Source organism: Rhinoderma darwinii, chromosome 12 (genome assembly GCF_050947455.1).
Source record: "Rhinoderma darwinii isolate aRhiDar2 chromosome 12, aRhiDar2.hap1, whole genome shotgun sequence".
Lineage (NCBI taxonomy): Eukaryota > Metazoa > Chordata > Amphibia > Anura > Rhinodermatidae > Rhinoderma > Rhinoderma darwinii.
The window spans coordinates 65,033,494-65,058,765 of record NC_134698.1 but is presented as its reverse complement, the minus strand read 5'-3'; the positions used below and the strand labels follow the sequence as shown (position 1 = coordinate 65,058,765).

The 25,272-nt window shown below is 45.8% G+C and overlaps 1 protein-coding gene across 1 annotated transcript; it reads right to left on the bottom strand.

The window, feature by feature from the left end:
• Positions 1 to 14,499: 14,499 nt before the first annotated feature.
• Positions 14,500 to 22,171, bottom strand: LOC142664358 (protein kinase C delta type-like). Its single transcript, XM_075843415.1, has 4 exons — positions 20,403 to 22,171; positions 19,887 to 19,934; positions 19,385 to 19,505; positions 14,500 to 15,134 (listed from the first exon to the last, which is right to left on the bottom strand). The coding sequence occupies exon 1, from the start codon at positions 22,055 to 22,057 to the stop codon at positions 20,525 to 20,527; it is 1,533 nt and encodes a 510-aa protein (XP_075699530.1). The 5' UTR covers positions 22,058 to 22,171; the 3' UTR covers positions 14,500 to 15,134; positions 19,385 to 19,505; positions 19,887 to 19,934; positions 20,403 to 20,524.
• Between the last annotated feature and the right edge of the window lie 3,101 nt (positions 22,172 to 25,272).

Below are 25,272 nucleotides of genomic sequence, written 5' to 3'. Positions count from 1 at the left end.
ATTTAAAGATATACACTCAAACTTTATAGATCAGGGATGAGTATAGAGAGCAAAGATGGATATACTGACATTATGTAGAAATAATCAGACATATACCGTGTAATACAAACTTTCCTTTACATATTTTCAAACCAGGTTTATATGGACTGTTCCTCGTCATTTTCTGACCCTTAAATCAGGAATTACTATTAAATCCAAGGCCTTTTAAGTTGATAAAATTGATAACATTTTATTGTTTTGATAAATTAACTAAACTGTTATTGATAGTGATATAGTGGAGCTTTGCTTTCAAGAACAGATTGAGTTTGGCCCCATCCACACGAACGCCGTGTGAGCAAGGCCTAACAGGGCTCCTAGACTATCATGGATCAGAGACTATTTGGGCCCACTCAGGCAAGGTGGAAAAAAATATGTACTTTGTATTTATAGCATCTTGCAGTCAAAGCTCAGCATACAGTTCTATATACAGGGTAGATGTTAAAACACCTTCAATTTTTTCTGTGAAAAAAAATCTTACTGATTAACATTTATCAATAGAGAACGTCACTATGGCCTTAAACTTTTATACAATCCAGAAAATGTTTACTTTACCTTGAGGATATGAACTGCATCAAGAACATGGTGGACAATCAGGATTTATTTATTTGGAACTTGCTTGTACTGGTGTAATCGTTCTTGGCCATGACGGTGAACAGTTGATGTGAAAGGTATGGACATTGTCTGGTCAAAAGAGGATTAAAAATAGTAACTCCGTTTTCCTGATACAGAACTCCATAGCCCTTGAATAGAAATAGAATTAAACCATATCATTCTAGTTGTTTGCAGACACCACATGGGAGAGCTTACTGCAAGCTGAAAAATGGCACTCCAGCCCCTATAAGAATATGTTAAAGAATGAATCAGCACAAAATTTCCTAATTAACAGTGTTAAAAGGTGGAGATTCACCCTAACTTTCATCCACAGATTTGCGCCTAATTGTCAGCCACAGTTGCCCCCATATTTGTTACCCACAGATGCCCTCATAATTGTTAGCTACAGGCACACCCACAGTTGCCATCAGCAGACGCCTACATAATTGTCAATCACAGATATCCCCATAATTGCTAGCCACAAATGTCCCCATATGTGTAAGCAACAGATGCCTGTTTATAGTAAATGCTCCCCCCTGATACAATTTACGGAAATGAATAAAAAAATAGAAAAATTGAAGAAATTTTGTACAAATTAACATTTTTCCTTATTTTTAACTGCAATATGTCACATATGTACACACATACTGTACAATTTTGATAAATTAAATATGTATTTCCATCTCTTTACTCTATTTTGGTAGCACTTTTGAAAAAATAAAATCAATTTTCAGCAATTTAGAGGACTTACAAATTGAATAATAATTTTATAAATTTTGAAGTACATTTTGTTTTCCTGCACCAAGCCAGGTTTTCAGAGGCTCATAGGTCTCAGAATGATGGAAACCCCCACAAATGACCCCATTTAGAAAACTAGACCCCTTAAGGTATTTATCTAGGGGTATAGTAAGTATTTTCACCCCACAGTTTTTTGCTAAATTTAATACATAGCAGGTGAAAAAAAATTATTTTACTTTTTTCATAAAAGTATCAGTTTGAAGACCGATTTCTTTGTAAAGCGAACATGAAAATGAAGAAACACACCACAAAATCTATCACCCTATTTCTCCTGTTTTGAAAAATACCCACATTGTGGCCCTAATTCGTTGCCTGGACACACGGCAGCGCCCAAAAGGAAGGGAGCCACCCAGAGACTTTCAGGACTCATATTTTGCTTGAAAATGTTTTAGGCCCCACTGTACATTTGGAGAGGCTTTGAGCTGCCAGAACGATACAAACTCCCCATAAATGACCCCATTTAGAAAACTAGACCCCTTAAGCTATTTATCTAGGGGTATAGAAAGTATTTTGACCCCACAGGTTTTTTCTAAATTTAATACATAGCAGGTGAAAAAAAATGAAATTTTACTTTTTTCATAAAAGTATCAGTTTGAAGACCAATTTCTTTGTAAAGTGAACATGAAAATGAAGAAACACACCACAAAATCTATCACCCTGTTTCTCCTGTTTTCAAAAATACTCCCATTGTTGCCCAAATCTGCTTATTAGACGTGTGGCTGGGCCAAAAAGAGAAGGAGCACCCTTTGGCTTTCAGGGCATAATTGAATAAATTCTAGGCCCCATATCATGCATTTAGAGGCATTGAGCTGCCCTAACAAAAAAAAAAAAACATGCAGAAATGACCCCATTTTAAAAACTAAACCCCTAAAGGTATTCATCTAGTGGTGTAGTGAGCATGCGGACCAAAAAAATCTTAAAGGAGGAAATAATGGGTATCATTTCAGACACTAAGGTATATAATGTTTTCTTCAAATTCTTATTACGTTTCCAGATAAAATAGAGGAGACGTGGTAGAAGGTTATTTTGTTAGAAATATGTCACATTAATAAATTTGCGCGGCATACAGAAGAGAAGTGAAGCCGTGTATTCATAACGGATGCATGTTGCTATAGACGTATTTGCCTGTACTTATGACTATGCCTTGCTGAAGAAGCAGTTGTCCCGCATCTGGGCCATTATGATGTCATTGTGGACAGAATTCTGTCCTAATATAAAATCAGCCAGAGAGGAAAAAAATAATCTGTACTGGAGTGACGGGCAATATCTTCAAACAAATGGAGGAAAATGTATCCAACTATGTTGCAAACTCGAGTCTGTTCACTAGATAGAAGAACACCTGCAGGGCGGTCATGACAAGGTATTTTGTTTTTTTTCAGTGACTGGTTGTACAACGTCTCTTTGGCTCCATCAATCCCTATATGAGTAATGAACGTGCCAAGTGACGCGGTACACCATAACAGGCCCCTGCCCGGCAAGGTAGGAACCGCTATGTGCACAAAACAACCAATCGGTTAAAGTATATATAAAGGGGCAGTGTCCAAAACCATCTATAGGAACAGTAAAGGATCACTAATCCCCAAAATGATGTCAGTATTTCCAGAAGAACTGTAACAAAGCCCATGGTGTATTGATAAGGAACAGCTCGATTACTAAAAAAAATATCATGCCCATATCACGGTATAGAATTAGGAATGTAACAGCTGTATGTGGCAGGACATAGTCATAAGAAAAAGGAAATACATCCCCAATTTATTCTTGTAACCATTGCTAAAATGCACGACTTCCACTAATTCAGGGGCGGCTTATGCCGCAGGTGTTGGATTTATCTGCTAATAAATGCAATGCCTACATTTATTTTTTATTTCAAGAATACTTGTGGGGGTCCATGTTCTGAATAGACAGATGTGGGCTCCTGCACAATACACAGTATTCATTTGTGAGTGATCATGTCCAGGATTTAATTGTCCAAGAAATGTATAAAAAAATCAAAAAGGGGAAAATTCGTTTTACAGTCTGAAATAAATACTTTATTACCTCCCCGTGAAAATCCCTCCCTCCCTTGGAAAGCCCAAAAACGAAACAAAAAATATGAATAAATGAAATTGACTCCCTAAAATGAATCCCCCAACCCACCCTTTTTGGTGTTCCCTAAATTATATATAAAATCAATAATTAGAAACGGTGTGATAGGTCTCAAAACAGGGGAAGTTGCACAGACCTGGATTTGAAGGGCACGTGGGGCAGTAAAACCGGGTATCCCTCCTCCTTCCATATTTACTGCACACCCGACATCTCTTTTGGGGGTATTGCTTACTCTCATTGCTTACTCTCATTGCTTACTCTCAGTGGTAGGGACAGGGTGAAGGAAGTGGCGCTCAGTGAGCCTTTTGACATCCTCTGACTCAAAGGATTCTCCAGGTGCGGGGGAGTCAAACAGGAGGTGCTCTATAATTTTCTCCTTATATTGGAGGAAACTGAGCGTTCCCTGGGTCTTGTACAGCACATAGCTGTTATAAGTAGCCATCTGGATGAGATAGATCTTTACCTTTTTATACCAGGCCCTAGTTTTGCGCTTGACCAGGTACGGTTGTAGGACCTGGTCAGATAGATCGACTCCCCCCATGAACTTATTATAGTCCACCACGCAGACCGGTTACCTCTTATCAGAGGTAGCGCCCCTCTCTCTCACTGCCACTGTGGTGTCCTCATGCTGGTGGAGAGCATGTAAACCTCCTTTTGACAGCGAGCAACTGGTAGCTTTCAAATTAGAGTGTCGCACCCCTTTCTATTCTCCTGGACACCAGTTGTTGAGGGAAGCCGACTCTATTTTTGCGTACCGTCCCACAGGCCCCTGTATTAGCAGCATGGAGGGACTTATACAGCAGGGGGACACTGGTGTAATAATTGTCGGTGTACACATGGTACCCTTTCTGTAGGAATGGCACCATGAGTTCCCAGACAATTTTCCCACTAATGCCAACATCCTCTGGGCATCCTGGGGGATTGAGGTGGCGGTCCCTGCCCCCATATATAAAAAAGGCACAGGTGTAGCCCGTTGTGCTCTCGCACACCTTACACCGTATCGGGCTCTTTTGGAGGGGATGTATTGGCGAAACGATAGACGGCCCTTGAAGGACATAAGGGACTCGTCTACCGCTATTTTTTGTCCTGGGGTGTACAAATTTAGAAATAACTCAGATAGGAGGGCGATATGGGGTCTTAACTTGTTGAGGCGATTATGGCCTGGGTCACTTCTTGGGGGGATTTGGGAGTTGTCTGAGAAGTGCATGAAACTCATTATAGTCTCGTAGCGTGTTTGGGCCATGGCAGCAGCAAATACAGGAGTGCAGTGGATAGCGCTGGTAGCCCAGTAGGAGCGGATAGACTTTTGTTTTACTATCCCCATGTTTAGGGTAATTCCGCCCAAAAATTTAATCTCACAGACAGTTGTGGGGATCCATCCTCTGGCATAGTAAGACCTGGGATTTTGGGTGACAAATTGCCTGGCGTATAAATTTGTCTGCTGGACAATTAGTTCCAGGACCTGATCGCCTATAAACAAATTTAAAAAATTATAAGGGGTAAAATTTGCGACATCAGTGTTGATGCCTGGAGTCGCTGTAAATGGCGGAATTCTGGGGGAGAAAGAAACTGCAGGACCCCACATTGCGGGAGGGACTGCATTACTAGGCCCTTCTCCTGACCCTTCATCGGTGACAGCTGCGTCCACCACCATAGTGCTGGGGGGTCCAGTGGCTGAAGCAGAACTTGTGTCGCTTTCTGAGCCAAGTTCTGCTTCTGACGCAGTGTCCGTATCACTGCCGGAACCGCTAGAGCACAGAATAGCGTCTGCCTGCTCTGCAGAGAACATTCTGCGGTTCATTTTTTTGTAACACTAAAGTAACAAGTAATTTTTTTTTTTTTGTATTTTCATTTTTTTTTTATATATATAATATAGACACAACACTAACAGAAAAAAAAAATACGGTAAACCGCAGTTAATAACACCAACTAAAACTAAATCAGCGGAAAAAATAAAGTATTTCTCTCTCTCCTCTCACAGATCAACTACAGTGAGAAGAGGGAGGGAAAGAACACAAATCCAGAAGAGGCTGGACGCGGCCGCAGGGTGAAGGGAAGCCGACATGACCGTCCTGGTAGGGAAAGGGTTAAGGAGTTGAGGGAGAGTTGGAAGGAGCTGAAGGAGGGACGGGGAGGAGTTAAGGGGGACGGGGGGCCGTTACTGCGCTTCCCGCGGTTTCTCGGCATTGAGCCGGAAGCAGCGGGAGGAGTAACATAGAAGCAAGTAAGCTCCCCGTTGCCCGGCTTTTAGATATGTCAGAGGCCCTTATGTTAGAGCGGCTGCGTGCCGCTGCTGTGCACCACGGTCCCGGATGGCTAGAGGAGACCGTGGCTGCAATAACGAGGATCCCGGACGCCGTTTCGCCACGTCGGGCACGGCGTTCGGGGTCTGTTGAAAGGGACAGGCTCCCCTCCCCCGGCCCCCTTACGAGCATGGCTATGGCGGCGGGGGGGGGGGGGAGTCGGCAACAACCGCTCCTGCGCTGGGCAGGCAGAGAGCGGTGCCAGGGGTGACGGCGACGCAGGCTGGGTCGACCCGTCCCTCTCGGCGGTCCCGACCTCCAGAGCGCCTCAGTCCGGAGGCAGTCCCGCGGACACGGCGTCGCAGAGGGAGCCCGATACCGGACGCTGCAGGCCAGGCAGCTGGCAGGACCGCCCCTTCCCAGGCCCTGCGTCCTGGCAGGAATCCCAGGCCGCGACGGGGTCCGGCGGTAAGCAGGGAGTCGCAGGCTGGGCTCCCTGTCACCCCTCCCCCATCAGATGGAAGATTTGGAGAACAAGGTACGGCCGCCCCGCATGGTGATGTTCCGGCCAGGGGGCAGGCTTCGTCAGGATCGTCTAGACGGACGCCTAGATCTGCAGCGACGTCGAGGCAACAGGTCCGGTCGGAAGTCTGGGTCCCGGCGGTCGGGCGGCAGGTTGCCGGCCCATCGGTCAGCGCGTCCTCATCCCCGTTCCGAAGATGTCGTTGGGAGGGACAGTCGTCGGCGAGAGAAGAACTGGAGGAAGGTGAACTGGACGTGTATCGTCGAGGTCAGGATGGTCCGGCTGACGGGAACACAGCGCCTGTGCAGCCCGGTGAGTGTATAACTCCATCATTGTCTTATCCAGCGATTTTTATGTCGGGTGTCGGCGGGGGGGCGGCTAGTATTGCATCGGGGGCCGGTAGTGGCGCGGGCGGACGCGACGGAGCGGGTTTGGCAGACTTAGTGGGTTGCTTACGGGAGCTGGTGGGGCGCCTGGATAGGGCCGCGGCGCCGGTAGTAACGGAAGTGTCTCCTGCGGTAGTTTGGGAAGGCCCCAGGGACGTGGGATCGTTACAGGCGCGTCCTGTGGTGGCGGTTAGAGAGGCGGTCGCGGTGTCGGTACAGACCGAGGCACAGAAGGACGGCGATCGAGTGCGTATGGACGATCGTGCTCGGGGGGAGGTGTATGTTTGTTTTGAGGGTCCGTTGGGGGCGCATTTAAAGCAGGAGGTGCGTGATCGGATCTGGAAAGACGAATATGTTGACATTTTTTCTCTCTTGCCGCTGGCTAAATTTAATTTGGATAAGAGCAAGCGGGATGAGAGTAAAAAGGACGAGGAGGAACGGCGGCGGTATAGGCTTATCCCGCAGACGTTCGTTAATTGGTCGCAGGCGTTCGCCATATTGGCTAGTGTGATAGGGGAAAAGGCGCCGGAAAATTGTTCGGCGTTGTTTTGTTATTTTGATGCCATTGGGGAGGCTCATAGGGCGTATGGGGGTCAGGCGTGGCTGCGATATGATGAGCAATTCCGTCAGCGGAAGGCGGTTCGGCCGGCGATTCGGTGGGACCAGAAGGATATTGCTCTCTGGTTACGGGTTACGGCTCCGGTTAGGCAGCCCTTTCCCGGGAGCGGTGGCCAGGGAGGCCAGTCTAGTCAGAGTGGACAAAGCGGCGGGGGAAAGGCGGGGTTTTGCTGGCAATTCAATGAAGGTCAGTGCAAGTTCGGGGCCACGTGCAAGTTCAAGCACGTGTGCTCCGAGTGTAATGGGGCATCACACGGGGCAGCAAAATGTCTGCGAAAAAAGAGGTCAGGGAACCAGCACGGGGCTGGTCAAGGGGGTGTCGCCGGTGAGGGTGGAAAGGATGGCCCCTTATCTAAGTGAGTATCCGGATAGGGCGGCAGCTAAGTTGCTTTATGAAGGGTTTCGTGTTGGTTTTGTTATTCCTCCGCCTCCTTATGAGGTTCCGGTTACGCGGAGGAATTTAAAATCGGCTTACTTGCATGCGGAAGTCGTGTCGGAAAAGTTGTTAAAAGAAGTTTCGTTGGGGCGCATGTCGGGGCCATTTGTTGAGTCACCGGTAAAAGATTTAGTTGTGTCCCCTTTGGGTATTGTCCCTAAACGCGAGCCCGGAAAGTTTCGTTTGATTCAACATTTATCGTATCCCAAAGGTTCGTCGGTAAATGACGGGATTGATCACGAGTTGTGTTCCGTAGTTTATACCTCATTCGATAAGGCGGTGGGGTTAGTGCGGGCTGCGGGTCCGGGGGCGCTGCTAGCAAAAACCGACATCGAGGCGGCGTTCAGGTTGTTGCCGGTCCATCCAGAAAGCCAACGGCTGTTGGGTTGTTTTTGGAATGGGGCCTTTTACGTGGATCGGTGCCTTCCGATGGGGTGTTCTCTTTCTTGTGCATACTTCGAGGCGTTTAGTAGCTTCGTGGAGTGGGTAACGAGGGGAGTATCCGGGGTCGATTCGTTGATCCATTACTTAGATGATTTTTTGTGCGTTGGCCCGGGGGGTTCGCCGGTTTGCGGTAATTTTCTTCATGCACTACAGAAGGTGGCGAGGGATTTTGGGATCCCTTTGGCGCCGGAAAAAACGGAGGGCCCGGTAGCGACGATTTGTTTCTTGGGAATCGAAATTGACTCGGTGGCAATGGAGTGTCGGCTCCCGGCGGATAAGTTGGGTGCTTTGAGGCTGGAGGTTCGACGGGCTTGTAGAATGAAGAAAATGGCGCTGAGGGAGCTTCAGTCGCTGCTGGGGAAGTTGAATTTCGCCTGCCGGATTATGCCAATGGGGAGGGTGTTTGGTAGGAGGTTGGCGGCGGCAACGGCGGGAGTGCGCGCGCCGCATCATTTTGTGCGGCTCAAGGAGGAGCACCGAGCTGATCTTCAGGTTTGGGATGACTTCTTGGGCCAGTACAATGGTCGCTCGCTATGGATGGCTCCTGCGCAGGATACGAGTGATTTGAATATTTTTACGGATGCGGCTGGGGTGGGTGGTTTTGGAGCTTATGGGGGAGGTCCGTGGTGCGCGGGTCAATGGCCGGCTAGCTGGGTGTCCAGTGGACTCACGCGGAATCTGGCCCTGCTCGAGCTGTTTCCCATCGTGGTGGCGGCTACCATTTGGGGGGACAGGCTCAGGGATAAGAAGGTCCGTTTTTACTGCGACAACATGGGGGTGGTGCTGGCCATTAATAACATCACGGCGTCCTCTCCTCCGGTAGTTCAATTGTTGCGACATTTAGTGTTGGTGTGTTTGTCATTGAACGCGTGGGTGGTGGCGGTGCATGTCCCGGGTGTTCAGAATTGTATCGCTGATGCTCTTTCTCGCTCGCAGTGGGACCGGTTTCGGCAATTGGCACCGGGAGCGGAACGTCTCGGGTTGGCGTGTCCGGAGCATCTGTGGGATCTGGTATCGGTCCCGTAGAGCAGCTGTTAAAAAGGTCTTTGGCGCGCGCGACGTGGAGTGCGTATGCTGCTTGTTGGAGGCAGTGGGAGGAGTGGTTAAGAGAGTTGGGTGACGTCAATACGGATAGAGACAGGTTGGTGGCACTTTTGTACTGGTTAGGTGACGCCTGGGAGTCGGGGTTTTCAGTAGCGAAGGTGAACCGGTTCATATCTGCGGTGGCGTTTGGGTTTAAGCTGCGGGGTTTTCGGGATGTATCGAAGGAATTTCTGGTATCGCAGGCTTTGAAGGGGTTGCGTCGAGGTAGGGTGGAGGCGGATAGTAGAAGGCCGGTGTCGTTTGCTTTGCTTAAATCGTTGGGCGGTTCATTAGCATCGGTATGTCGTTCTCCAGATGAAATGCATTTGTTTCGATTGGCTTTTTCGTTAGCGTTTTTTGGAGCATTTAGAATAGGTGAGTTGGTGTCGCCAAGTACAAAACGGGCAGGGGGGCTGAGATCTGGGGAGGTGAGCCTATTTGCAGATCGGCTAGAGGTATGGTTGCGTCGATCAAAAACTGACCAAGTAGGGAAGGGAAAGTTGATAGTTTTGTTCGCTCTCCCGGGGTCGGTCATGTGCCCTGTAGAGTGCATGCGGGGTTTTACAAAAAACGGGGGGTCTCCAGATTTGCCTTTGTTACGTCATATGGACGGGTCGTTTTTGTCCAGGTTTCAGTTTGGAGCTGTATTTAAAAAATGTTTGACGGCGGTTGGTGTTGCGGCAGGCTCATATTCATCTCATTCCTTCAGGATTGGCGCAGCAACGGAAGCGGGGCGCTGGGGGTTGGATGATGAAGGGGTGAGGCGTATTGGTCGTTGGGAGTCTAAAAGGTTTAAGTCCTATGTCCGCCCCCATATGTTATGATGGGGGTTGTTTACGCTTTACAAATGTTATATTGGTGGTGCCTAATTGTTTTTTCCGTTTCAGATTCGCCTCCTTGTCTGGTGTGGTTGATGGGTCATTCGTACGTGCACTGGGGGGCTTTGAGGGCGGACGTCCGCCCGGATGGGCGCCAGTTGCGCATTCCGCGACAGGATGCGGTTGTGCATTGGCTGGGTTTTAGAGGTATGTCGTGGAACAGGGTGTTGGCGGAATTCCAGACATATGCGCGGCTTGATAGGGTTCCGGAGGTTTTAGTGTTGCACGTGGGTGGGAATGACTTAGGAGTCCGCCCTTTTCGTGAGTTGGTGCGGGATATCAAACATGATATGTTGTGTTTGTGGGTATCTTATCCCAAGTTGGTGGTAGTGTGGTCGGACATAGTCCCAAGGAAGCATTGGCGGTTAGCTAGATCGGTGGAGAGAGTCAATAAGGCTCGCATAAAGGTTAACCGGGCGGTGTCCCGTTTTGTGGCAAAGAACGGGGGCATTTGCGTAAGGCATAGGGATTTGGAGTCAGGAGTGGGGAATTTCTGGAGAAGTGACGGGGTTCATCTGACCGAGGTTGGCATTGATCTTTGGAGCTTGGCGATAGCAGAAGGCATAGAAAGGGCGGTGGTGGTGTGGAGGAACTCACAGGCTTAAGGGGGTCAAGGCCTGTTTCGCGGTGGCGGGGGGAGTCCTTGAGGCCAGTCAGTACAAAATGGTGGGGGGGTCGCATCGGGGGTATGCGTCCCCCAAAAAAGGTACATGGTTGAAGACTTCATCGGGTGTTATCCCTTTGAAGTGGTCTTCTGGTAGAAGGTATATCACTTGAAGGCTTCATCGGGTGTTATCCCTTTGAAGTGGACTTCTAGTGGTCGGTATATCACTTGAGGGCTTCATCGGGTGTTATCCCCTTGAAGTGGACTTCTAGTGGTTGGAGGCATCTGCAGAGGTGAACGGTGCTTCCGAGCTGGTTTACGGCTGGAGGTAATTGGTGGTTTGCAGATGGCTAATTCGGTGTGTTCTTAATAAGGAACATCTGAAGGGGCTTCAGGGACTTCCTCTGCTCGGGTTAATGTTAACGGTTAATTGTTATTTATGATTCTGACCCATGTTGGGTCATGTGAATTATTAGGAGGAATTCTCTGGTGGATTCCTAACTAGTTATCCGAATGTTTCGGATTTAAATTGTTTTTATAAAACTGTGAAATTAATAAACGGCTGCTGTGGCCATTTCACATCCAACCTCGGTGTCATGTGTCTTTACTAAGTGGGGGTGGGGGGGGATAGTATGCTCTAAGGTTAACACACGACTCTACCTAGGCAGGTCAAGAAGAGGCTGGACGCGGCCGCAGGGTGAAGGGAAGCCGACATGACCGTTCTGGTAGGGAAAGGGTTAAGGAGTTGAGGGAGAGTTGGAAGGAGCTGAAGGAGGGACGGGGAGGAGTTAAGGGGGACGGGGGGCCGTTACTGCGCTTCCCGCGGTTTCTCGGCATTGAGCCGGAAGCAGCGGGAGGAGTAACATAGAAGCAAGTAAGCTCCCACCCTCCCACCCTTGGTTTGTTACTCCTTAGGTCTTATGTATGTCCGTCTATGAGCGTTGTGTTTTATTTGTGTGCTTATTTAACATGTTTTTCTTTTTTCCGGAGTAGGTTCTGTTGTCATGGCAGCTGGCGGGGGGAGTCCTTGAGGCCAGTCAGTACAAAATGGTGGGGGGGTCGCATCGGGGGTATGCGTCCCCCAAAAAAGGTACATGGTTGAAGACTTCATCGGGTGTTATCCCTTTGAAGTGGTCTTCTGGTAGAAGGTATATCACTTGAAGGCTTCATCGGGTGTTATCCCTTTGAAGTGGACTTCTAGTGGTCGGTATATCACTTGAGGGCTTCATCGGGTGTTATCCCCTTGAAGTGGACTTCTAGTGGTTGGAGGCATCTGCAGAGGTGAACGGTGCTTCCGAGCTGGTTTACGGCTGGAGGTAATTGGTGGTTTGCAGATGGCTAATTCGGTGTGTTCTTAATAAGGAACATCTGAAGGGGCTTCAGGGACTTCCTCTGCTCGGGTTAATGTTAACGGTTAATTGTTATTTATGATTCTGACCCATGTTGGGTCATGTGAATTATTAGGAGGAATTCTCTGGTGGATTCCTAACTAGTTATCCGAATGTTTCGGATTTAAATTGTTTTTATAAAACTGTGAAATTAATAAACGGCTGCTGTGGCCATTTCACATCCAACCTCGGTGTCATGTGTCTTTACTAAGTGGGGGTGGGGGGGGGTAAAGGGGAGGAAGCCTCCAGCTCACCGTTCCAGCACCCGACACCTTCGCCTCGCCCGGATCTCCGCGACGGTCCGCGGCAAACAATAGTGGATTAGGAAAGAATTTGATCCAGCGCTGCAGGTATGTGATTTAAAAAGGATCTCGGTCCCACTTTTATTTGTATCAAAAATTTAAAATTCGATATCAGGTGCATTCAGGCATCAAGGCAGTATTTTGGAAGTATTCAGCGCCTACGCGTTTCAAGCACGACTAGTGCTCTTAATCATGGCATCCATTCACTGGGGGGGGATAGTATGGTCTAAGGTTAACACACGACTCTACCTAGGCAGGTCATGTGCTGTATTTGGTAAATATGGGACTATGGTCACTGTGATAGGTATATCACAGTGACCATCTGATCAGGGACCAATTATAAGGGTCCCTGATCAGTTTCTATTTACAGGCAGAATAGCTGCCTAAGACTGACAGCGCATGTGCGCGCCATTTTTCTTTTCCCCCGGCAGTTAGGGGGGGGGGCACGGGACGGGGGTCGCCGGCGGTCGCCGGTATTCGTTAAATACCGCCGATCGCCGGTATGGGGACCGCAAACAGCGGTCCCCAGTCACTGCTCCAAGCCCTCAGCTACCTCCGGCAGCTGAGAGCAGGGAGCTAAACCTCCCCCCCGGCGGCGCTACTTTATTCCGATGCAGTAACGTAGAAAGTCAATGGCTTCGGAATAAAGCACCTTAGTGACCGACGTAGAAACACTATGGGCCGGTCACTAACGGGTTAATATGCCACTACATTAGCCCTTGGATAGGTTCTGCTCTGATTCTGACTCACCTATGACTGGGAACCCTATAACCCCTCTGGCTCCGTTGCAGCAGAATGTCCACATTGTGAATACCTGGCTCCAGTTGCATCTCTCAGATACAGTGTATACCTGCTTTTCCCCTTCCTATATGTCCCTTTCTAAAATAGATTGGATGCTTATCTCTAGAGACCTTATATCTCACATACTCTGTCTATGTTTCTCGTTCTGCATCTGATTTTTCCCCAGTTTCCCTGGAAATTGATTGGAGGACTGAACCTCTGTCTCTAACACTCCCTGATGATCCCTGAATGCAGGGTGAAACATGTAGGAGAAGCTGCCACTTAGAGTTAATGTCTGTCTGCAGGGAATTATTCGGGTCGGGTACCAGCGCTGGAACGCTCTTTTTAGAGTGATACTTCTATTCCGAATGCATTAAAGGGACAGTAGTTAGGACTACATGTAAGAGAAGCACGTATTAACTGACTACAATGGAGCCTAATGAGTGGCAGTCCATAAAAAACAGTCATCTATACCTTACCATCCCATAACTCTGGGATTTTTAATCTAATTTAACTGCATCTATCTGGGACACTTTGTTCTTTTAATGCATACTAAATGAAAGTTATATCTTATTATTAATTACCTTTTTCCAGTGATAGGAGTCCCGAAACAGCCGAGCTCGCTGAGATTATAGAGAATAAATCTAGTGAAAGTAGGGATTTGTTCTAGGAAAATATCCATATTCTTAGGTAAATCATTCATACAAAGAAGACACACAAAAAGTGTCCTTACATTCTATTATTAAAGTGCAGCTAAACGTTCGACAAACTTCTGACATGTCATAGTGACATGTCAGAAGTTTGGATTGGTGGAGGTCCGAGCACTGAGACCCCCACCAATCGCTAGAACGAAGCAGCTGAAGTGCTCGTGTTAGTGCTCAGCTGCTTCATGTCTGTTCGGCTTTTTCCGGAAATCCGATGCATCGGAGTACGGGCTCATTGACTTTGTATTGAGTCCGTACACCGATACATTCATTTCCTGAAAAAGCCAAACATGAGAATTGAACACTTTATTTTTATAGGGTTAGTGTGCAGACAGTATTTCACTCCTTTTTAAACTAGGATGCTACACGGAAATAATAAATTATTGTATAAATTAGTCCTAAGTGAAGATAGAAGGGAGAGCAGGGGGACAAACTGAATATTTGCCTCAGGAGAGATAAAGCCTCGCTATGGTCCTCTGTACTACCTAGTCATCACTCTGTTTTTGGTTAGTGCTGTTTCTAAATTTTACCATTTTTCGTTGCGTGTTATCAATAAAGAATCAGTCAGTTTTATTTTGTTAAACAATTTATTCAGTATTTAGTTAATAAGAGCTGATAGATGGTCATCAACTGAACAGATACCTTGCAGAAGAAGGTTGCTGACAGATGATGGTCCATTTTGTTGAGAAAGTGCTGGTAGGTGGTGGAAAACTTTGTGGAGAAAAGGATGGTATGGATGGTGTTCAGCAGTGTTGGAAGATAAGTGCTGATGGAGGGTGATCAGCTTTTGGATAAAGAGTGCGCTGAGAGATGATGGTCAGCATTCTGTAGATGACAGGCGCTGAGCGATGCTGGTCAGCATTCTGTAGATGACAGGCGCTGAGAGATGATGGTCAGCATTCTGTAGATGACAGGCGCTGAGAGATGATGGTCAGCATTCTGTAGATGACAGGCGCTGAGCGATGATGGTCAGCATTCTGTAGATGACAGGCGCTGAGATATGATGGTCAGCATTCTGGAGAGGAGAGGCGCTGAGAGATGATGGTCAGCATTCTGTAGATGACAGGCGCTGAGAGATGATGGTCAGCATTCTGTAGATGACAGGCGCTGAGAGATGATGGTCAGCATTCTGGAGCGGAGAGGTGCTGATAGGTGACGATCAGCTTCCTGCAGAGGAGGATTTTCTGACATCTGGTACTCAGGAATTCAGATTCTCAGATTGGAGGACAATCCTGTAAAGTAAAATCAATTTGGTCAGCCCAGTGTGGAATAAAGATGTTACACCATCTTTTATATGTTCAAGGAGCGGCCAGGATTCTGTATAGTTGGTCTCTGGTGGTGGGATTTGTAATAAGAAGCAGCAAATATTTAATTGATGCTGTACTGTATTGCCTGGCTTAGGCCCAGTTCACATCACGTCAGAGCCTAAGGAAGTATTTCGAGACGTACATCTCCGACAGAAGGCTACGACGTATGCCACTACACATATAGTTGCATACATCGTCTATAGGGTCCTATTGTGCAAAACCGTCTACCACTTGGTATACGTAATTTACTGAATATCTCTCTCTACTACACTACTGCGTATGGTTAAATACAAAGGTATACCAACATATACTGTATTTCCCTGACGTATGCTAAATGGACACTCCAGTATATGTTGGGTAAATAGGGCGCTATGGATACATTTGACATATGTGCCATTTGAACATAGTGTTTAACCCCTTCCCGACCACCCCACGTAGATTAACGGGCTACAGAACTGGTCCTTGTGCCTGCAGCCCGTTAATCTACGTGTGCTCCTAAAAGAGCACACAGACGCTCCCCGCAGCCCGGCATCTCCCAGTACAGGCTGCTACTAGCAGCCTTAGTACTGGGGGAAAACATCGGGTCGGTTCACAGCGGTGATCCGAACCGATTAACCCCTTAATTGCGGTAGTCAATAGTGACTGCCGCATTTAAGTTGGTATGGCAACATCGGCACCCCGCTACGCGATTGCGGGGGCAGATTGTTGCAGGGGGCGATTGCTATGGCAACCGGAAGCCTAACAAAGGCTTTGGGTCTGCCATTTATTGAAGGCGATTACGTCCTGCCAGAGGCAGGACCTAATATGCCTCCTGTCAGTGTGAAACTGACAGGTATAATACCCTCCAATTCATAAGAATTGCAGGGTATTATAACAACGATCCAACAATTGGATCTTCAAGTCCCTAGAAGGACTAAAAAAAAAAAAAGTTAAAAAAGTTGCAAAAAATGTACAAAAGTAAAATGTCAAAATAATAAAATTTTAAAATTGCCTTTTTTCCCTTATAAAGTCCTTTATTATTGGATAAAAATGAAAAAAATAAATAAACTATGCATAATTGGTATCGCTGCGTCCGTAACAGCCTGAACTATAAACATATAATGTAATTTATCCCGCACGGTGACCGCCATAAAAAAAATAATTAAAAAAATATACCGGAATCGCTATTTTTAGTGACTTCAGCTCCCAAATAATTTTCATAAATAGGTATCAAAAAGTCGCATGTACCCAAAAATTGTACCGATAAAAACTACAGTTTGTTCCGCAAACAACAAGCCCTCACACAGCTTTCCTGATAGAAAAATTAAAAAGTTGTGGCTCTTAGAATATGGCGACACAAAAACGATTTTTTTTTAAAACCGTGATTTTATCGTGCAAACACCAAAAAACATAAAAAAACCTTTATACATATGGTATCGCCGTAATCGCATCGACCCGCAGAATAAATTAAATATGTCATTTATAGCACCCGGTGAACGCCGTAAAAAAAAAGAATAAAAAACAATAGAAGTTTTGACGGCCTAATTCAGCAAAAAACCTATGGGATCAAAATGCTCACTATACCCCTAGACAAATTCTTTTTAGGGCTGTAGTTTCCCAAATGGGGTCACTTCTGGGGGTTGTCCACGGTTTTGGTCCCTCAGGGGCTTTGCAAATGCGACATGACACCCGAAAACCAATTGAGTAAACTTGATCTCCAATAGCCAAATAGTGCTCCTTCGCTTCTGAGCCCTGCTGTGCCTCCAAACAGCCGTTTATTACCACATATGGGGTATTGCCATAATCAGGAGAAATTCCTTTACAAATCTTGGGGTGCTTTTTCTTCTTTATTGCTTGTAAAAATGTATAATTTCTAAGTTTTATTGAAAAAAATTTAGATTTTCATTTTTACAGACTAATTCCACATAATTCAGCAAAAAACCTGTGGGGTTAAAATGCTCACTACACCCCTTGATGAATTCCTTGAGGTGTGTAGTTTGCCAAATGGTGTATTTTTGGAGCTGTTTCCACTGTTTTGGCCCCACGAGACCTCTTCAAACCTGACATGGTGCCTAAAATATATTCTAATAAAAAGGAGGCCCCAAAATCCACTTGGTGCTCCTTTGCTTCTGAGGCCTGTGGTTCAGTCCATTAGTGCACTAGAGCCACATGTGGGATATTTCTAAAAACTGCACAATCCAGGTAATATATATTGAGTAGCGTTTCTCTGGTAAATCCTTTTGTGTTACAGAAAAAAGTGGATTAAAATTAATTTTCCGACAAAAAAAGAAATTTGTAAATTTCCTCTCTACTTTAATTCCTGTGAAATACCTAAAGGGTTAAGAAACTTTCTAAATGCTGTATTGAATACTTTGAGGGGTGTAGTTTTTAAATTGGGTGACTTATGGAGGTTTCTATATATAAGGCCCTCAAAGCCACTTCAGAACTGAACTGGTACCTGTAAAAATAGGTTTTGGTAATTTTCTTGAAAATGTGAGAAATTGCTGCTAAAGTTCTAATGGTATGTTCACACGAGGTCATTACGTCCGTTATTGACGGACGTATTTCGGCCGCAAGTACCGGACCGAACACAGTGCAGGGAGCCGGGCTCCTAGCATCATAGTTATCTACGACGCTAGGAGTCCCTGCCTCTCCGTGGAACTACTGTCTCGTACTGAAAACATGATTACAGTACGGGACAGTTGTCCGGCAGCGAGGCAGGGACTCCTAGCGTCGTACATAACTATGATGCTAGGAGCCCGGCTCCCTGCACTGTGTTCGGTCCGGGACTTGCAGCCGAAATACGTCCGTCAATTACGGACGTAATGACCTCATGTGAACATACCCTAAGCCTTCTAACGTTGTAGAAAAATAAAATAATGTTCAAAAAACAATGCAAATATAAAGTAGACATATGGAATATGTGAAATAGTAACTATTTTGTGTGGTATTACTGTCTGTCTTACAAGCAGATACATTTAAAATTAGAAAAATCATAATTTTTGCAAATTTTCTCTAAATTTTGGCGTTTTTCACAAATAAGCAATGAATTTATTGACCAAATTTTTCCACTAGCATAAAGTACAATATGTCACGAGAAAACAATCTCAGAATCGCTTAGATAGGCAAAAGCATTCCGGAGTTGTTACCACATAAAGTAACACATGTCAGATTTGAAAAAATGGGGCTGGTCCTGAAGGCCAAAATGAGCTCGGTCCTGAGGGGATAAACATGATGTGAACACACTCTTAGTGGGAACAGTGCCCAAGTCCCTAACTGCCCTGCGCACTGACTACAAAGGCCTAGACCTCATGCACACGGCCGTGCCCATAATCGCTGTCTGTGAACAAGGGCACGGCCGACCGCAGACAGCCACCCCGCATTTGCAGGCCGTGCTCCCATATAAAAATATGGGAGCACACTCCGTAAAAAAGCAAAAAATAGGACATGTCCTATCTTTTGCGGATGCTTTCTCCGTCACGGACATCTTCCCGTAAGTATACGGGAAGGTGTCCGTGGGGAATATAAGGGAATGGCTCCTTAATCACGGACCGTAGTTACGGACTAATTCTACGGTCGTGTGCATGGGGCCTTCTTAGAGTGAACCCTGATCGTGTCCGCTAAGTGTTGCCGTTGCAGGGGGGGGGGCAGCTTGAGACTGGGAAGGGACTGACTGGGAAACACTGAGGGCACAGAAGGAGGGTACAGAAGCAGTCACTGCCCACTTTCAACCACAGAAGATTTTACCATGAAGCATGATAAATAATATATATATATACTTTGCACTGCTCCTACTAAGACTCCTGGTTTGTCTAGTTAGAGAGGCATCAGGGAGGGGTATTACAGTACAGTACTACGTAATAACCAACCAAGCGGAGTTCAGCTCTCATTTCTTATAGTGCTGCTGAAAAATGTAAGCAGTGCTGGGATTGGTTGCTATTTGCAACAATGCCAGTTTGTCTGTTAGAAAGTCTGACTTTTTAATTTGATGTGCGTGACTGTATGACTCCTCCTGGATTGGTTACAACATTGGTTTTTCAGTGTATTTTGATGTTGGGCTTAGGTCCTTGTTACACAGTTCAGAGAAACTCGCATACCCTCCCCCCGATTACATTTCTGGGTACGTCGCTGGTTCTATGAAATGCTAATAAAGTTGGTACTATAGTTAAAAGTTGTATTTAAACCAGATAACTTACCTGCTCAGCATTTGAGAAATCCCCAGTAGTTGCTGTAAACTTCAGAGTAGCAAGAATAGTTAAGCTCGAGGCCTATAAGTGTTCTTTTCTATGTAGTAAATTTCCGCAGGAAGATGGATCTCTGTTAATGAAAAATGTAAACTTGAGTTTGGAAAACTGGACATCAATAAAGCTGTAGATAGATAGATAGATAGATAGATAGATAGATAGATAGATAGATAGATAGATAGATAGATAGATAGATAGATAGATAGATAGATAGATAGATAGATAGATCAGATTGAGAATAGAGGTTGGTGACAGAATATGTGGCTTGTCCTGTACTTTAATAACAAACAGAAAAGTAAATGATAAGCGCAATAACCTCTGTAGTGAAGGCAGAAAAGCTGAGTTTGTAGATGTTGTCATTCTTAGTAAGGAGAACGGGATCGCCGGTGTCTAGAGGATGAGGAACACTTTTATACATTTTCCATAAATTATAAAGTATAAGTGGTGACATTACCTGTTGCTTCCTGTCAGTGACTTCAACGTTATAGATAGACCTCATACCCTGAAAAGTAAAGAAATTGGGTGCATAAAATAAATGACCCTACAGAAATTAACAGCATCAACTTTCCTAACAGCAGCGGTTTCCATATTTACATGTATGTCTTCTATTCAATTAGGGATTTAATATTTTATAGTCATCAGCACCAGAATGACCAAATCATATAGAAAACTGTGGAGGCCTAAAAAATGTAAAACTTTTATCATATACCTAAGGGCTCATGCACACGGCCGTAGCGTTTCGGGCTCCCTGCCTATCCACGGTCGTATGCACGGGCCCATAGAAATGAATGGGTCCGCAATTCATCCGCATATTTGCGGATGCAAAAACACCTTCATGTGCACGAGGCCTAAGTCTTCTGACGTCAGAACAGAACACCCAGGAACTATTGTTTGAACATTTGTTTAAAAGGTAAATTTTTTAGAAAACTAAGCCGATGAACAAAACCTATTCTGCAGCTGGTGTACATACCTGTTGTACAGCTGAATGATAAGATGTATACAGGTGCTGAGCATCGATCTTGTATTCAGGCTGTTAACACGCCTAAGTCCTCCTTTATATCCTGCTTGCTGAGGTTCCTTGGCTTAGATGAATCAGGTAATGGACGGGCAGATGGGAGCACTGTGGTAGTGCGCACTCCAAGTTGGACAAACAAATGAGACATTCTTGAAGAGCTCTTGGTTTTCCATAAGAATTTTTGTTTGCTCCTTTGCCTCACTGAGTGGTACAGATATCTGCCTTGTCACATACTCATTCATGGCATCTTTGTTCCTTTTGATTGGTGATACCGCTTTTCCTGATTCCAATTCTTCCCATTTAATTGAAGAGAAAAAGGCATGTTCACGTATGTTTCCTCTCACTCCTAATCTTAGAGACTTGTCCTCGCAAAAGAGCCCTCTTAGCAAGTCTATAGTTTCAGGGTCATACTCTTCAGATGTTTGACAGTTTTTTGCCATATCCGTCTTTATAGGTCTTAGGTTTTTGACCAAACCGGTGATAATTAACCCTAAAGCATACCAGTCTTCTGCAGCGAAATATGGTTCACCAGTGATGGTTTCTAATGCAGGGCTCCCATGAAAGTCTTCTTCTCTTGTAAATCTAATAGCCAAACCGAAATCGGTGATCTTAATGTGGCCTTGTGTGGTCAACAAGATGTTATCGGCTTTCAGATCTCTGTGAATTATGCCTTTGGAATGGAGGAACTGTATTCCGCACACAATCTCTGCAACTAGAAATGTTATGGTGCAGAGACTTAGCCATTCTCTCTCTTCAATCAGGTCACAGAGGGTCCCGCCAGTGACCAGCTCCATGACATAGTAGACGTAGCTCGTAGTTTGAAATGCTCCATAGCCATGAACCAGAAAGATGCTCTCATGAGCCATCTGCAGGAATTTGCTTTCTGCTAATCCTACTGTGTACCATAGTAAAGATCTCTTTTTTACTGCTTTAACGGCAACACGCTCTTTCCGAATTGAGTCTGTTGCCAGCATCACCATCCCAAAGCCTCCTTCTCCAAGTACATGATGAAATGTAAATTTGTCCACCGTTAAAGGCACCGTGACCTTTTCCCCTTTTTCTGTTCTTTCTTTAGGATAAGATTCGATGTCTAGTTTAGCCTTCTTCCTTGGCTCAGGATGTTGTTCATTTATTTTAATGTTGGATCCGCTATCTGTAAAGGGTCTTTTTCTGCCACCATGGCGCTGATCTGTTGTTTTCCCTTCATCAAATACAACATTTGATTCTTTTGATATTTTAGTTGCAGTTTCCACTTTAGGTCTTTTAGTGGGTGCACCTTGGTTTTCTTCTGTCGTTTGTCTTTTGCGGGATCCACTCTTATTTCTGGAGGCCGCGGTTGGGCTTTGAAGTCCTGTTGTTGTTTTATTGGGGTCCAGTCCCCAAAGTTGCCTCCCTTTTTTTAGTATGTAAACTCTCTTCCTCTTTATGTATCCTGCAAACCTTTCCCACTGGTTCCGCAGTCTATGAAGAAATGAGTCCTTTTTAGGCAGCTGAATAGCAGGTTCGGCCTTGCTCACCTGCCGGCTGCATCCCTCCTCTGGATCCTCAATTTCACTTTCTCTCCGTTTTGGTGTAACCTCTTTTTCCTCTCCACTTTGCCTGTCTTTCATTGATGGTGTTGTTTTTTTATTTTTCTACGCAAACCCATGTTGAGTCGTGGACATCAACAGCGCGCTTGTAGAAAAGAGCAAATTAAAATCGCAAGTAGCTAACTAGCTGCAGTAACGTCTTTCCTCACCGAAGTGTTGAGAAAAAGTGAGAGATAAAGGTCACAGTACTATTATAAAGAGGTGCATGATGTCAGTAATTGTGAGGTCATCGTTATTGTGAGGTCATCGTTATTGTAAGGTCATCGTTATTGTGATGTCATCAGTTCAGCCACAAACAGGCCACATCCGGTTTGATCCAGTTTTATCTGGCCATTTTGTTGTTGATAAATGTATGTGTTGGACATCAAGAAAATGGTTGCAACTCCTTTTTATAAAGATAGCAAAAGACTATATGACAGTCTCTATGAGTTATTATATATATATATATATATATATATATATATATATATATATATATATATATATATATATATAAAATGTGATTTATAATTTCAGTAAATTTAAAGATATACACTCAAACTTTATAGATCAGGGATGAGTATAGAGAGCAAAGATGGATATACTGACATTATGTAGAAATAATCAGACATATACTGTGTAATACAAACTTTCCTTTACATATTTTCAAACCAGGTGTATATGGACTGTTCCTCGTCATTTTCTGATCCTTAAATCAGGAATTACTATTAAATCCAAGGCCTTTTAAGTTGATAAAATTGATAAAATTTAATTGTTTTGATAAATTAACTAAACTGTTATTGATAGTGATATTGTAAAGGATCTGCCAGGTACTACGTCTGTGTATACTCTCGGGATTAATCAGTCGACACCTGAGGCCAGACCTCTTAGACTGACACCGGCTCCCAGCAACCAGGGTGGCAGGCTCAGGAGTGGGAGAGCCTATCGCGGCCTGGTCAGTCGGAGTTAGCTCCGCCCCCTGTCCATTTATACCTGCCGTGTTCTCTTCCTCAGTGCTTGTTATTCTTCTTGGATTCCTGGCCCCACTGCTGCCTTGCTCCAGCCTGCTTCTGCCGTGCTTCTGCCTTGCTTCAGTTCCGCTTATCCTGCTTCGCTTTGCCCCTGGCTTGCTTCCTGCTCCGTGCTCTCGTTGGTATACTCCACTTCATCCTGATCCTTACTACTCATTCACCGCTCCGTTTCCTTGCGGCGTTCCGTGGGCTACTGCCCCTTCCCTTGCGTGTTCCCTGTTTGTACTCCCTTGCACTTAGACAGCGTAGGGACCGCCGCCAAGTTGTACCCCGTCGCCTAGGGCGGGTCGTTGCAAGTAGGCAGGGACAGGGCGGTGGGTAGATTAGGGCTCACTTGTTCCCTTCACCTCCTTCCTGCCATTACATAATAACAAGCCCATACCTAGTCTACCATTTCTCCTACGCTGATGCTATCATGGACCCCCTTGAGACCCTGACCCAGCAGATGCAGGGCCTCTCCCTACAGGTCCAGGCCCTGGCTCAGAGGGTCAACCAGGGTGACGCTGCCTTAGTAGTACCCCTCACCTCACCTCTAGAACCTGACCTCAAGTTACCTGACCGGTTCTCAGGGGACCGTAAGACTTTTCTCTCTTTCCGGGAGAGTTGCAGACTTTATTTCCGCCTAAAACCTCACTCCTCAGGTTCTGAGAACCAGCGGGTGGGTATCGTTATATCCCGACTCCAGGAAGGGCCCCAAGAGTGGGCCTTCTCCTTGGCTACTGACGCCCCTGAACTTTCCTCCGTTGATCGTTTTTTCTCTGCCCTCGGACTCATTTACGACGAGACTGACAGGACTGCCTTAGCCGAGAGTCAGCTGGTGACCTTACGTCAGGGTAGGAGACCTGTTGAGGAATACTGTTCTGATTTTAGAAAGTGGTGTGTAGCTTCTCGGTGGAACGACCCGGCCCTAAGGTGCCAGTTTAGGTTAGGATTATCTGACGCCCTGAAGGATCTGCTGGTTAGCTACCCCTCTTCTGACTCCCTAGACCAGGTTATGGCCCTAGCAGTACGACTTGACCGACGTCTCAGGGAACGTCAGCTTGAACGTTTCAATGTGTTCCCCTCTGACTTCCCTGCGATTCCCCCCGAGGTCCCGTCTCCTCGCTCTTCCACGGAGGACTCGGAGGTACCTATGCAACTCGGGGCCTCCATGTCCCCTCGACAACGTAGAGAGTTTTGCAGGAAGAATGGTCTCTGCTTCTATTGTGGGGACGACAAGCATCTACTGAACACCTGTCCCAGGCGCAAGAATAAACAGCCGGAAAACTTCCGCGCCTAAGTGATCATCGGGGAGGTCACTTGGGCGCACAGGTATTTCCCGTTAATATGAAACGCAATAAAATTTTGCTTCCCTTTCAGGTCTCGTTTGCTGGCCGGTCTGCCACGGGCAGTGCCTTCGTGGATTCTGGCTCATCTGCTAATATCATGTCTGTGGAATTTGCTATGTCTCTAAAAATGCCTTTTATTGATTTGCCTTATCCTATCCCGGTAGTGGGTATCGACTCCACTCCTCTTGCTAATGGTTATTTTACGCAGCATACTCCTGTTTTTGAACTCCTTGTTGGCTCCATGCATTTGGAGCAGTGCTCTGTACTGGTGATGCAGGGATTATCGTCCGATCTGGTATTAGGTCTTCCCTGGTTGCAGCTGCATAATCCCACGTTTGATTGGAATACTGGGGATCTCACCAAATGGGGTAGTGAATGCCTGATGTCATGTCTTTCGGTTAACTCTATTTCTCCCCGGGAGGAGGTAAACACGCTTCCTGAGTTTGTTCAGGACTTTGCTGATGTGTTTTCTAAGGAGGCCTCCGAGGTGTTGCCCCCTCATAGAGATTACGATTGCGCCATCGATTTGGTGCCTGGTACCAAGCTTCCTAAGGGTAGGATATTTAATCTTTCATGTCCTGAACGTGAAGCTATGAGGGAGTATATCCAAGAATGCCTGGCCAAGGGTTTCATTCACCCCTCGACTTTTCCTGTAGGTGCTGGCTTCTTCTTCGTGGGGAAGAAGGATGGTGGTCTTAGGCCGTGCATTGATTATCGGAACCTGAATAAGGTCACCGTAAGGAACCAGTATCCCCTTCCTTTGATTCCGGATCTTTTTAATCAGGTTCAGGGGGCCCAATGTTTTTTTAAGTTCGATCTACGGGGGGCATATAACCTTATCCGCATCAAAGAGGGGGATGAGTGGAAAACTGCCTTCAACACACCCGAAGGTCATTTC

What these genes read in the sequence shown, in the direction of transcription:
- LOC142664358 (XM_075843415.1), bottom strand. Translation starts at nt 22,057, where the DNA reads ATGAAAGACAGGCAAAGTGGAGAGGAAAAAGAGGTTACACCAAAACGG.